This window comes from Heterodontus francisci, chromosome 30 (assembly GCF_036365525.1).
Source record: "Heterodontus francisci isolate sHetFra1 chromosome 30, sHetFra1.hap1, whole genome shotgun sequence".
Lineage (NCBI taxonomy): Eukaryota > Metazoa > Chordata > Chondrichthyes > Heterodontiformes > Heterodontidae > Heterodontus > Heterodontus francisci.
The window spans coordinates 55,695,271-55,710,158 of NC_090400.1; the positions used below are offsets into that span (position 1 = coordinate 55,695,271).

Sequence of the window (14,888 nt, forward strand, 5' to 3'; positions counted from 1 at the left end):
CTTGAGGACATTCCATGCAGTCCACTGCCTGATGGTTTGGTGGTCAAAGGTGTTTTCCCGCAGAAACTTTCCCACGAAGGATAGGTGGTGCGGCACGGTCCAACTGGATGGAGCGTTCTGCAGCAGTGTGACCAGACCCATCCTTCGTAACACCGGGGACAGATAAAACCTCAGCACGTAGAGACACTTGGTGTTTGCGTACTGTGGCTCTACGCACAGCTTGATGCAGCCGCACACGAAAGTGGTCATCAGGATGAGGGCGATGTTGGGTACATTTTTCCCGCCCTTATCCAGAGGTTTGAAGATCGTGTCCCTCCGGACCCGGTCCATTTTAGATCTCCAGATAAAAGCGGAAAATGGCTTGGGTGACCGCCACAGCGCAGGAGTGGGGTATGGGCCAGACCTGCGCCACATAGAGCAACAACGTGAGCGCCTTGCCCCTGATGACCAGGTTCTTACCCATAATGGAGAGAGATTGCTGCTCCCACATGCTCAGTTTATGGTGTACCCTGGCTACTCGCTCCTTCCAGGTTTGAGCACACGCCCCGGCCCTTCCGTACCATATCCCCAGCACCGTCAGGTAGTCTGACCTGGCGGTGAAGGGGCAAAGGATCGGTCGGTCCAGTTCCTAAAGAACATGGCCTCACTCTTGCCGTGGTTAACTTTAGCTCCCGAGGCCAGGTCGAACTGGTCGCAGATGCTCGTCAGTCTGCGAACGGACAGCGGATCCGAGCAGAAGACGGCTGCGACGTCCATGTACAGGGAGGTTTTTGCCTGAGTGCCTCCACTGCCTGGGATTGTCACCCCTCTTCTGCTCGCATCCTTCCTAATAGACTCAGCAAAAGGTTCAATACAGCAAACAATCAAGACGGGAGAGAGGACAGCCCTGCCTGACTCCAGATTGGATCGGGAAACTTTCTGATTCCCACCCATTGATTGAGACTGCGCTACTGATGTTTGTGTAGAGCAGTTTGATCCAATTGCAGATTCCCTCCCCAAACCCCATTTTGGAGAGTACGTCCATCATGTAGGTGTGCGATATCCTGTCAAAAGCCTTCTCCTGGTCCAAGCTGATGAGGCAGGTGTCCACCCTCCTACCCCTTACATCGGCGATCGTATCCCTGAGTAGCGCGAGACTATCAGAGATTTTCCTGCCGGGTACAGTGCAGGTCTGGTCAGGGAGAATCACCAACTCCAGAGCAAACTTGACCCAACTGGCGATGACTTTGGACAGAATCTTGTAGTCAACATTAAGCAGTGAGATGGGCCGCCAATTTCTGATTTTTTTTCCCCCCCCTCTCCCCCTTCTGCTTGTAGATGAGGGTGATGATGCCTTTTCTCATGGATTCTGACATGCTGCCGGTCAGAAGCATACTCTCGTATACTTCTTGCAGATCTGGGCCGACCCAGTCCCACAGGGCTGAATGCAACTTGAGCGGTAAGCCGTCGCTTCCGGGAGTTTTATTCGTCTCAAAGGACCTGACCGCCTTCGTCAGCTGATCCAGAGTTAGCGGTTTGTCCAGTCTCTCCCTCATGCTGTCATCTAAGACCTCGATGATAGATGACAGGAAGGACTGGGAAACCGTGTTGTCCGTGAGCTTCGTGCCGTACAGCCCAGCATAAAAGGATTTGCTGATCCTTAGTATGTCGGACTGCAAAGGCATTTGCGAGCCGCCCTCTTCCTTCAGGCTGCTGATCAGAGTACCTGTGTACCTTTTGGAAGAAGTAACGCGAGCATATCTCATCCTGCTCAACACATCAGACTCTGGACCGGAATATGATCTTGGATGCCTCTGTGGCAAAGAGCGAGGCCTGCTGGCTCTTCACCTCTTGGAGATCCTCCTTGACCTTGGCCCCCATCGACTGCAGCTGGAGCAAATTTTACATTCTTTTCTGGAGTTGGGACATTTCCCTCTGTCTCTCTCTCTCGCCCTCTGAACACCTTTGAAGATAAAGAACCTCTCGATCTCCTTGATCTCCTCCCACCAGTGAACTGGAGACTCAAAGAGGGGTTTCACGGTTCTCCAACCTTTGTAATCCCTTTTGAGTTCCTCAGCGTTCTCTGGGGTTAGCAGTGTAGCATTGAGCTTCCATGTCCCCCTGTCAACCCGCTGGTCGTCCTGTCAGTGACAGTCGGCCAGTAAGAGGCAATGGTCAGAGAAGAATACCGGCGTGACGTTGGTGGTTCTGACCGTGACAGCACAGGACACAAACAGGAAGTCAATCCTGGAGCGGGTAGACCCGTCCAATCTTTACCAGGTGTATCTACGCTGCGCTCCATCTGCAGGTTTGCTGAAGACGTTGTGCAGCTTGGCATCTTTTACTGTTTCTATTAGGAATATGGACGTAGCTTTTAGTTTGCTGTTGTCACTGTCGGATCATCCAGCTGCATTGATGATGCTGTTGAAGTCACTGCCTAGAATGACCGGCATGGACGTTGCCAGCAGCAGTGGGAGCTGCTGGAAGACGGTCAGCCGCTCACTGCTTTGAACCGGGGCGTTCACATTGATCAACCGGAGTGGAGCATTCTTGTACATTACATCTGCTACGAGGAGGCGACCGCCCACCACCTCCTTAACCTCAGAGATGGTGAAGTTACCTCCCCGCAGCAGAATACCATGGAAGGAGGAAGGGGAATCATTACCCTCCAAACAGATCGATGGCCCATGGGACCACCATCGCAACCATTGCCTGTAGGTGCTGAGGTGTGGTGTTCCACACTCCTGCAGAAACAGTAGATGGGCTTTGACCTTTGCGAGGTAATCCAAGGTTGAAGCACATCGCGTAGTGGATTTAATGCTACGCACGTTCATTGAAGCAATCTTTATACCCATTTTTAAGTTACTTGTTGCTTCCCACACCATTTCTCCTTGCTAGTCCCAGTCCTTCGGTATGTTCTTGCATTCCCATAGAGTACGCAAGCTGTTTCACGTTCGCTAGGCTCAGAAACCCCTCCTGGTTTCTCATGCAGGGTTTGTTCCGCTGGGGTGACATCGGGGGGGGGGGGGGGGGCGGTCTTGTCGGCAGCAAGGCTTGGGCTGTCCTCTGCTGTTGGTATCTTTCCCCTCTGTTCCTCCTCGAAAACACTTCTCCATCTGTGGAGCTTGGTGCGTGATGCCCCCACCCACCTCCACCCCATCATCATCATCTGTGCCTTCAGTTGCCTAGGTAGCACATTCTGGAATTGTCGCCTTAAACCCTTTTAATCTCTCCACCACCCCCTTCTCCTTTAAGAACCTCTGTCGAACAACTACTTGACTAAGCTTTTGGTCACCCCACCTAATATCCTCCTTTGGCTATTTTCTTACACATGCAGATGTTTTTCTATGTTAAAGGCATTATGTCAATGAAAATTATTTGCTCTTGACAGGTCAAAGGACCATGCCATTCAATTCTAGTAGGAAGAGTCTGGAATTTGTTCACGTATGCTTTTGACCGTCAGCTTTTATTTGAATTTAACAGTGTTGTTTAAATTCACTGGGTCCTTTGGCCTTTTTTGAAGATCTTTTATTAACCTATATTGATCACAACAGTGAATCTGTCTGTAGCCTTCCAAAAGAGATTTTTTATTAATTCATGGGATGTGGGCATCAGTGGTTAGGCCACCATTTATTGCCTATCCCTCATTGCCCTTGAGAAGGTGGTGGTGAGCTGCCTTCTTGAACCGCTGCAGTCCATGTGGGGGTAGGTACACCCACAGTGCTGTTAGGAAGGGAGTTCCAGGATTTTGACCCAGCGACAGTGAAGGAACGGCGATATAGTTCCAAGTCAGGATGGTGTGTGTGACGTGGAGGGGAACTTGCAAGTGGTGGCGTTCCCATGCATTTGCTGCCCTTGTCCTTCTAGTTGGTCGAGGTCGCAGGTTTGGAAGGCACTGAAGAGAAAATTGGCTTAACAATTGTCGTATCCATTAATGGAAAATTTTATGGTGACAAAAAGATTGATGGTATGCCAAGGGTTAGTCTTAGAACCTGTGCTTTTTAAAAAACAATATAAGAAGTTTGATGAGCGTTTTAATAAGTAAGTGATATTTGCTCTTGATAGGCAGGGAAAATATTGAGGAACCATGCTGTCAGATTGAGTTTTAGATTAACTGGGCTGGTGTAGTTCAATATTAAAATTAGTGAACGGAACAAAATGGGCAGATATATGTTAAGTAGAATAGTAGTAAAGCATGCTAGTCAGGAAAAGGACCCAACTATCATCATGAATAAATCTTGAAACTGAGCAGAGTACTTAATATAATTTAGTTAAACAAATACTAAGTTGCATTAGTAGCGGGACAGAGTATGAATTTAAAGAGCGTATCTGACAGTCATTGTATTTTAACAGTCATAAGACTCAATCTGTAGTACTGAGTACAGTTTTGCTCACCTAATCATAAGGCTGGTGCCTTTGAGTGGCTGCTATGATTTTAGGGGTGAGGAATTTATGTAATGAAGAAAGGGGTGAGCTTCTCTTTGGAAAAGAAGAAACTTTGAGGAAATCTACTTTTGTTTTATCCAAATATAAATGGAACTGATGAAATTAATCCAGGCAAATTGTTTGCTGATGCAAGTTTAGAAGTTAGCTTGAGTGTAACCAAAGAAATCTAGTAGAACTTTTGTAAATGCTGTGAGAATTACTCAGGAAGACCACTAGAGCAGAATGAATGGTTTGAGAGATAACTACATTTGTTTCTGGAGTGCAAGGGGTGCAGTAGATTTCTTTTTCATTCTTCATGGGATGTGGGCGTCATTGGCAAGGCCAGCATTTGTTGCCCATCCCTAAGGTTGATTGAACTGTGAAAAAAGGGATGAGTTTGCTTGAACTTAATGGCCTTTTACTGTTGCTCAAGCTTCTTGTGACAAGAGATAAAGATCTAGAATGTTTACAGCACAGAAGGAGGCCTTTCGACCCATCGTGTCAATGCCTGCCGTCTGCCAGAGCATCTCAGCTAGTCCCTTTCCCCTTCGCCCTGCAATTTTTTTTTCTCTTCAGATCTAATTCCTTTTGAAAGCCACAATTGAATCTGCTACCACACTCCCAGGCAGTGCATGCCTGATCCTAACCGCTCGCTATCTAAAAAATGTTTTCCTCATGCTGCCATTGGTTCTTTTGCCGCTAACCTTAAATAGGTATTCTCTGGTTCTTGACAGTTTCTCCCTATTTACGTTGTCCAGACCCCTCATGATTTTGAACACATTTATCAAATCTCTTCTCAACCTTTTCTAAGGAGAACAGCCCAGCTTCTCCAGTCTATCCCCATAAATGAAGAGCCTCATCCATGGAACAATTCTTGAAAATATTTTCTGTGCCCTCTCTAATGCCTTCGCATCCTTCCTAAAGTGTGGTATCAGAATTGAACACAATATGCCAGTTGAGGCCGAACCAGTGTTTTATAATGGTTCACTATAACTTTGTTGCTTTTGTACTCTATGCCTCTGTAAAACCTGGGATTCCGTGCACCTTATTAACCACTGTTCTGCTATCTTCAATGATTGTGCACATACACCCTAGGTCCCTCAGTTGGAAAAGGATTGAATGAAGCCGAACAGTAAAGAATCAAAAAGTAGGACCCACAAAAAAAAGGGCAAAGACCAAACCAAGATTTGGGAGGGGAGCGCAATAACCATGCAACTGCTGAAAGATTACTTTTATCTTGCACAGATTTCTTGAGATCTCTGCAAGTAAACTAATTCTGTGTGTCTGCTATTTTTTTATGTTAGATATTGGTAAATTGTAGAAGCTGTACATAATGCAGAGGAGTACCTATGTTATACTAATGAATCCATATTATTTTCCAGGTGCAGTACAGTGACTGTATGGAGCATGGCGTTCCCTTTGAACTGTGAGTTAGGTTTTTGCTGCTTTTTTATGTTTCATGAAATAGGGAGCATAAGAAAAGGGCAAGTTAATCTATTAGGCTATGCAGCTTGGTGCACTGAACTTCCCAGTGGCTAGTAAACCTAACACCTGGAAGAGTCTTACAAATGCTTTCCCTCCATTTTATCTCCCTCTCCATCCCCAAACATCATTGGTAGACTAAAGTGGCAGCAGTTTGCCTCAGTATCTTTGGACTGTGTGGTGGGGGAGGGCACAGCAAGAATTTTTACTCTTTGTTTTTTTGGCTGCTGATAAAAGTGTATGTATGTTGACATTGTATGCAGAACAGGTTGGGCTCAGCTGGACTAACCTGCTAACACTCACCAAGCTCTCACAAGAATGGCTACTTGGTTGAGATACCAGGTAGCTGATGACCCCAAGGAAATTGTACAGGAGTAATCACCTGAAGGAGAGGGAAAATTGAAAAGGACGGCCAACTTTGAGGGAAAGAAAAAGCAAAGTAGTTGTACATTGAGAGTACTCTTTTCTCCTATTTACCTGCTTCCTCTTGCAAGGCTTTAATGCTGCTTTATTTCTGAATGATTATTAAGAACATTACCATTTGTTTCTATAGTGGAGTGATCTGAAGGGTATTTTCTTTTGGTTTGTAGTGATATGGAGCACTGTGAAAAATTTGAAATCTCTGAAAATAATGTGAACCGAGGTCCAGAAAAGATCCGACCAGAATGCTTTGAGCTTCTGCGTGTACTGGGCAAAGGTGGTTATGGAAAGGTAAGGGTTGTGTCCATTTTTTTCCTGTGTTAATTGTTTAAACTCAATTTTATGCCTTGCTGGTTGAACTAAGCTGCCGTTTCTCCCTGCTGCTGATGCTGGACAGTGTTTACTGATCCTTTCAACCTACAGCTTAGTTCATCTACCTTAAAATTTCCTTCTTGCTTTGTTGAACCCATTCCTCCTTTCTCCATTTTAGATTAAAGAACTGTCTTGGTGACTGCACCTTAGTTTTTTTTGCTGTGATACTAGGTAGCTTTCTTTAAATGTAGGAAGTGATCTGGGAGAACGAGCCAGAGTTGCCTAATATTTAGATTCAGAGCTGGGAGTATTATTTCCACAGAGTGATCATGTGAATTCTGCATAATCGAAGGCTGCAAGAATTTCTCCATCCTTGCTGTCCATCTATGGATAGAAAACATGTTGGTTCTTTTGAGTTATTAATTTTATTCCCGTCTGACTGATCAGATCGGATATGTCTGCAGTTTGGTTTTCCAGAGGTGAGTGCTTTGCATTAATGATGTTCTATGGCTTTCATCTATGGCTTTGTCTTGAGAGTAGGGGAGAGGGTTGTTATTGGGGAAGTAAGTAATTGGATCCATGATGCATGTGTATAGCTTTGTTGTACAGTTGTGTTTCACAGATGAATTCCCATGGGTCCAGCAAAACTGGAAAAAATGTTCCTCTGAGCTCTTGACTCAGCGAGGCTACCAGTCAGTGCAGAAAGGCATTTCTGTGCTGCAGACCTACATCCGATCAGAGTTGATTAATTTCACGCAACGTCTAACAGAGGGGAGACTTTTTGGTAACTATTGGATTTGAGCTCCCATTGCAGAGTTGAAAGGATAGTGTGGCAACCCACTGCAGATGCTGTTCTTTTGTCATTTTTATATTTGCCAGGCCAATTTCCAATGCTGTAAATTGAGATGTAATCAACTAGCACTCCAAAATTATGATAGGATGCTTTTTGTAGATTTCAGTGGAATTTGTAGAAAGTTCAAATGTGCAGAATTTCCACTGACCTTGTCTAGTGTCATGACATGGCGTCGCACTGTTGGCTAAAATACAGAGAGAAATTGTAAATACCAGTATGATTTTATTTTATTTGGAAGATTTTATAAAACCATGTTTTTAAAATAACATTTTTGTGTGATAATGGTTGTACTGTAGTTTGGTGAAGGAAAAAGGCACAGCCAGCTTCCTCAATGGCTTATTGAGCAGATGCACAGTCCAGTATGATACCGAACCTTATATGGGGGAAGGCCCCAGGTTTGAACCAAGGGATGTACTGAATTAGCTAGTTTCAGCCAAGGTGGCACTTGGGGGCACTATGGTGGTTCTAGTTTCTGGGCTGGTGTTGGGAGGGGGTGTGGGGTGAAATTAACAGGGCTCCCACTCCTGATTGCATTCACAAAATGTACAACAGCAGAGATGTTGGATGAGGGCTTGCTTTCAGAGTTGAAGAGTCTGCCAGCTTTCTTCTAAGCTTGCGTATGAAAAATGCCTATTTGATTCAGACAGTAGGGGTTGCTAGGGATGAGATATCAGAGGAGTGCACTGTGTACTAAATAAAAGCTATTTTAGGTTTTCATTTCAGTGTTTTATCTCTGCCGAAGGCACATTCCTAACAAACACTATCAGAAAACTATCAGTGTCACCATTTCACTTAAAAGAGCACATGCAGGGTCTTGTGATGTCCATCTTAAAACCTAACCTGACTCTGTTTTAATGGTTAAGACTATATGCAGCGCTGTGTGAGTTACTCCCTAGAAAATTTCAGCATTCAGTCTGGTTAACCCTTTTTCACCTTTCCTGAATGCTGTGGATTTTTTAATGTTTCATTAGTGGATGCATTGAGAAACCTAACAGGAGTAACAGCATTGAAGTGCCAAATATACTGTAAACAGATTCCCTGGAAATCTGGGGCAATTTCATGTAAAGTGATCACAGAACATACAATGGAAATTCTCTTGTTATTTGCTTGTAATGAATTTTCTTCAATTCTAAGGAAGAGCTGCGTAGTAAAGGTCATCTCCCATACTGTGCACTTAGCTGTATCAGAGGTGTTGAACACAGACCAGGTGTTCCACAGGAGATGTACAGTATGTTGAGGCGCCAGTAAACCCAAGCTGCCTCGGACTATAACTGGTGGCCATTAATGAGCAGCAGGGTTCTGGGATTGAATAATCTCTCCTTGTATGTCACGTGAAGGAAAACGTAATTTGGAAAGGTAAATAAAATGGCTGTGAATGATATCTCAATTCACATGCATAAAATAATCTAATTTAGTGCAATATATGGGCCCTGTTGTCAGAAAAGTAAATGCATATCTGTGCTCTTATATGCTGTGCGGGTCAAAACCCAGATTTATAAGTCAATGTACAAAGAACAAAGAATAGTACAGCACAGGAACAGGCCATTCGTCCCTCCAAGCCTGCTCCGATCTTGATGCCTGCCTAAACTAAAACCTTCTGCACTTCCGGGGTCCGTATCCCTCTATTCCCATCCTATTCATGTATTTGTCAAGATGCCTCTTAAACATCTCTATGGTACCTGCTTCCACCACCTCCCCCGGCAACAAGTTCTAGGCACTCACCACCCTCTGTGTAAAGAACTTGCCTCGCACATCCCCTCTAAACTTTGCCCCTCTCACCGTAAACCTATGTCCCCTAGTAACTGACTCTTCCACCCTGGGGAAAAAGCTTCTGACTATCCACTCTGTCCATGCCGCTCATAACTTTGTAAACCTCTATCATGTCGCCCCTCCACCTCCGTCGTTCCAGTGAAAACGATCCGAGTTTATCCAACCTCTCCTCATAGCTAATGCCCTCCAGACCAGGCAACATCCTGGTAAACCTCTTCTGTATCCTCTCCAAAGCCTCCACGTCCTTCTGGTAGTGTGGCGACCAGAATTGCACGCAATATTCTAAGTGTGGCCTAACTAAAGTTCTGTACAGCTGCAGCATGACTTGCCTCGACCGATGAAGGCAAGCATGCCGTATGCCTTCTTGACTACCTTATCCACCTCCGTTGCCACTTTCAGTGACCTGTGGACCTGTATGCCCAGATCTCTGCCTGTCAATATTCCTAAGGGTTCTGCCATTTACTGTATACTTCCCACCTGCATTAGACCTTCCAAAATGCATTACCTCAGATTTGTCCGGATTAAACTCCATCTGCCATTTCTCCTCACAAGTCTCCAACCGATCTATATCCTGCTGTATCCTCTGACAATCCTCATCACTGTCCGCAACTCCACCAATCCTTGTGTCGTCCACAAACTTACTAATCAGACCAGCTACGTTTTCCTCCAAATCATTTATATATACTACAAACAGCAAAGGTCCCAGCGCTGATCCCTGCGGAACACCACTATGCAACAGATATTCAAGCAACAATTTTTTAAAAATCTGTGGGGTAATGACATTCTTATACAGCTCAAACATAAAATGTTAAAATATATTTGGTAAGATTTATATTGGAAGTCTTTAATTTTAATATGAAGTCAGACAGTAAATTGTGAGTACCTACGACCCTGACTGTGAGCAATTGGGGAAACTGTGGGTTATACTTTCAAAGAGGAAAAGGGTGTTTCATTGAGCATATTGAACGTTTTCTCTTTGAGGAACATCGTAACTGAGCCCATTCCTATCACCACCTAATGTGCATTCATACGTTTTCCAGTATATCACTGAATAGTGATCAGGAGCTGGAGTCCTGGCTATTTTTCCTCCGTTCCCCAGCCCAGAGGCACTGTGATCCTTGCAGGACCCCAGTTGAAAATGGCTTACTCAGCACTAACTAGGAATTGGTAACATATGTTCTGCTTGGAGCCATCATTCTATGTATTCACACTCATTAAAGAGCTGTGTTACACCTGCATCAGTTACAGGTCTGGCGAGAGGAACTTGAGGCCAAGCACAGATCATTTTGCAGTGCCAGTTGATAATAGACATCTGAGCACAAAACTTCAGCACCAGGCGAGTGCACAAAACCACTCTGCCAGTGCAGAGGTTTTCTGGCTTTTCAGCTTCTATTCAGTCTCCTGTCAATTATCAGCAAAGTGATGGAAGGTATTATCGTCGATGCCGTCAAACAGCATTTACTGACCAATTATTTTTGGATATCCCTGGCAGGTGAGGATGATTGTCTTCTGTGAGTCCGAAGATGGCTGATGATGCCGATTTAGGATCGACAGACTTTATGGCGCATAGGGCATTTGTTATCATGTGGAAAGTCTGGTTGTGTATTATTAGTTCATGTTATGGTTTGTTCTTTTCACCACTTGCTTTTCCTCTTCATTTTGTTGTTGTTGGGTTTAAAAATGCTGGGATCCTTCCACCACACTCTGCCTCCATCTGGTTTGGTCCAGAGTGATGATCTCCCAGGAGTTGATGTCAATGTTGCACTTCTTCGTGTTGACTTTCAGCACATCCTTGAAATGCCTCTTCTGTGCTCCTCTTGTACATCTGCCCTGCTTGAGCTGGGAGAAGACGACCTGTTTTGGGAGCCTGGAATCTGACATCTGAATTCTATGACCAACCCAACGAAGCTGATGGTGGATAAGTACAGCCTCAATGCTTGTGGTGTCTGCTTGTGAGAGGACATTGATATTGTTGCGCTTGTCCTCTCACTTGACATGTAGGATCTTCCACAGGCAGTGTTGATAGTATGACTCCAATGCTCTGAGGCGCCTCCTATATGTTGTCCATATTTCAGCCCTGTACTCTAAGGTAGGACTCACGACTGCATGGTAGACCATGAGCTTGGTTTCAATTTTGATGTCGCAATCTTCAAATACTCGTTTCCTCAGGTGGCCAAAGGCTGCACCAGTATATTTCAGACGATGCTGGATTTCTTCGTCAATGTCAGCTTTCTGTAAAAGATAACTTCCAAGGTACTGGAAGTGTTGCACATTTTCTAGGCACTCCTCATGAATCCTATTCAATGGGGCTGGGGCATGTGCGTTTGGAGCTTGCTGATGGAGGACTTTGATCTGCTGAAAGTTGAGTGTAAGTCCCATCTTCTCATATGCCTCAGTAAGTATGTTGATGATTCCCTGAAGATCCATTTTCGACACAGCACTTACTGCAGCATCATCAGCATATTGGAGCTCAGTGACTGAAGTTGGAGTGATCTTAGTTTTTGATTGGAGTCGTCTGAGATTAAATTGTTTACTGTCCATTCGATAAGTAAGCTGCAGTCCAGCTGGGAGCTTGTCTCTAGTCAGACGGAGCATGGCAGCTAGGAAGATCAAAAAATGTTGGGGCGCTGATGCAATAACTAGCTCACCGACGATCAGTTTGTGTTCTGCCAGGACTATTCAGCTCCAGGCCTCATTATAGCCTTGGTCCAAATATGGACATTAGAGCTGAATTACAGAGGTTTGCTGAGAGTGACTTCCCTTGTCATCAAGCCAACATTTGACTGAGTGTGGCACGAAGGAGCCCTAAAGTTAAAGTCCATGGGAATCGGGGAAAACTCTCCACTGGTTGGGAGTCATACCTAGCATAAAGGAAGATGTCTGTGCTTGCTGGAGGCTAATCATCTCAGCCTCCAGAACATCTTTGCAAGAGTTCTTCTGAGCAGTGTTCCAGGCCCAACCATCTTCAGCTGCTTCAATGACCATCCCTCCATCATAAGGTCAAAACTGGGGAAAACTGATGATTACAGTGTTCAGTTTCATTCGCAATTCCTCAGATAATGAAGCAGTCTGTACCGATATGCAGCAAGACCTGGACAACATCTAGGCTTAGGTTGATAAATGGCAAGTAAGATTGATTGCACCGAAATGCCAGGCAATAGCCATCTCCAATGAGAGAGAGTCTAACCACCTCCCCATGACAGTCAATGGCATTACGGTCATTTACGAGCCCCCCTGCCACACAACCCACCATCAACATCCTGGGGGTTACTATTGATCAAAAACTTAACTAGATCAGCCATATAAATAATTTGGCTACATGAGCAGGTCAGAGGTTGAGTACTCTGTGGTGACTGACTCACCACCTGACTCACTCCCAGAATGCCACCAACTAGGCACAAGTCAGGAGTGTGATGGCATACTCTCCACCTACCTGGATAAGTGCAGGTCCAACAACAGTCAAGAAGCTCAACACCATCCATGATAAAAAGCCTACTTGATTGGCATCCCATCCACTACCTTCAACAGCCACTCCCTCTCCACAGGTGCAATATGGCTGCAGTGTGTATTATCGACAAGATGCACTGCAGCACTTTCCAAACCTGTGAATTGTACCACCTAGAAAGTCAAGGGCAGCAGGCACATGGGAGCACTGCTACCTCCACATTCTCCTTCAAGTCACACAACATATATCACTGTTCCTTCATCGATGTTGGGTCAAAATCTTGTAATTACTTACCCAACAGCACTGCGTGAGTTCCTTCACCACACGGACTGCAGCGATTCAAACAGGCAGCTCACCTGGACCTTATCGAGGAGAATTAGGGATGGGCAATAAATCCTGGCTTTGCCAGTGATATTCACATCCCATGAATGAATCAATAAATAAAATCAAAAAATATCTTTTGGATCCCATAGAGTTGTGCATGATCATCAGTTGGGCTGAAGTCAGATGAGTTTGGAGATTTTAAAGTACATTCAATTTGAAAATGTTTCTGTCTAGGGTTTTTTAATACTTGAACTAGATAAAAGTACTTGAAAAGAAAAGTCCATTTTCTCCCACATACTTGCTTTCTCTCATGTCTGCTGAAATCAGGAGCTCTAATTGGAATTGATTTGATACTTTAGCATTCTCTTCTGAATTAGATGTGCTTTTCAAAAGTAACGTATGAAACACTTTTCTCTTGTTTACAGGTTTTCCAAGTAAGAAAAGTATCAGGAGCTTATACTGGAAAGATATTTGCCATGAAAGTGCTAAAGAAGGTAATGCATGTAATCTTTACACTGTGTCCAACTCTCAGTATGCTAAACCCAGAATCATAGCTAATTTTTCTTTCTTCACAGATACCATTTTTCCCCATATAATTCTGACTAAACTTGTCACCTTTATAAATCCAGTTTCCTGCATTGAAGTGATTTAAAAAAAAAAGGATATTCAAAATATAATTTTTAAAATGTGTGATTTTCACGAGTTATCAAATTAAATCTGCACTATATATCCCACCTTGAACGTCAGTGCTGCCACCCGGTGCTAATCTGTTATAAAGGTTAGCTAAAAATAAAGTTTCCAAAAATAGTCTCAGTGGCTTTCTACAAGATGATGTCAAAAATGTGCAGGAAGCTCTCTCTCGGCGCTTAGTGGATTCACTTTGATTCTTGTAACTAGTTACCCAAAGAGGAAAATCTGCAGTATTTGATGCTCCTGCTTTGTGGATGAGAATGGCCTTTTTGAATCCAACATTAGAATCAGCCAGTTTAAATAGTTCTATTGAGAGGCACAGTACATTTTATGGATGGAAGCAGAAAGTTATAAAAGGACATAAACAGGTTAAGGAGTGGCCCAGATGTGACAGATGGACTTCAGTGTGGGGAATGAGTGATTTTCTTCTTCGTTCTCTTTGGATCCAAATCAGAATATTTTCTAAATGGTGAGAGACTGGGAACTTTGGAGGAGCGGAGAGATTTGGGGTCAAGGTATACGCATCACTATAAGCTGGTGTTCAGGTACAAAAATAAGGCTAATGGAGTATTTTCCTTTATCTCAAGGGGATTAAAATACAAGGGGGAGTCATACTGCATTCAGTTTGGGCACCATACCTTAGGGAGGATATATAAGTCTTGGAAGGTGTATAGTGCAGATACACCAGAATGATACCAGGGTTTAAAGGTTAAGTTATGAGGACAGGGCATGTATTCCCTTGAGTTTAGAAAGTTGAAGTGTGATCTAATTGAGGTGTTTAAAATTTTAAAAAGGATTCAGTAGAGAAGCTATTTCCTCTGGTGGGGACACAATCGTATTAAAGCTAGGCTATTCAAGAAGCACTTTATCAAACAAAGGGTACTTGAAATGTGGAATTCTTGCCCACCTCCCCAATTCTGAAAAGGCTGTGGTTCAGTTTATATTTTCCAAGGCTGAAATTAACAGATTATTATTAGGTAAGGTTATCAAGGAATATGGAGCAATGGCAGCTAAATGTAGCTGAGGTACAGATCTGTCATGGTGGAACAGGCTTCAATTCCTATCATAGCATCCCAGAGATGAAAATATAATATGAGAAAAAAAAGTTGCCCTTTCTATAAATAAAACAAAAATAAAAATTGTTAATTTCATATTTTCTCCCTATCCACCCTAAAGTTGTTGACAAGC

The 14,888-nt window shown here is 43.9% G+C and overlaps 1 protein-coding gene across 1 annotated transcript in view; it reads left to right on the forward strand.

Moving 5' to 3' along the window:
- rps6kb1b (ribosomal protein S6 kinase b, polypeptide 1b) overlaps positions 1 to 14,888 on the forward strand; it is an 88,774-nt gene that overhangs the window by 20,401 nt on the left and 53,485 nt on the right. The window contains exons 2-4 of the mRNA XM_068010708.1: positions 5,787 to 5,830; positions 6,477 to 6,597; positions 13,436 to 13,504. Coding sequence (XP_067866809.1) covers positions 5,787 to 5,830; positions 6,477 to 6,597; positions 13,436 to 13,504 — 234 coding nt within the window. The remainder of the gene's footprint in view (positions 1 to 5,786; positions 5,831 to 6,476; positions 6,598 to 13,435; positions 13,505 to 14,888) is intronic.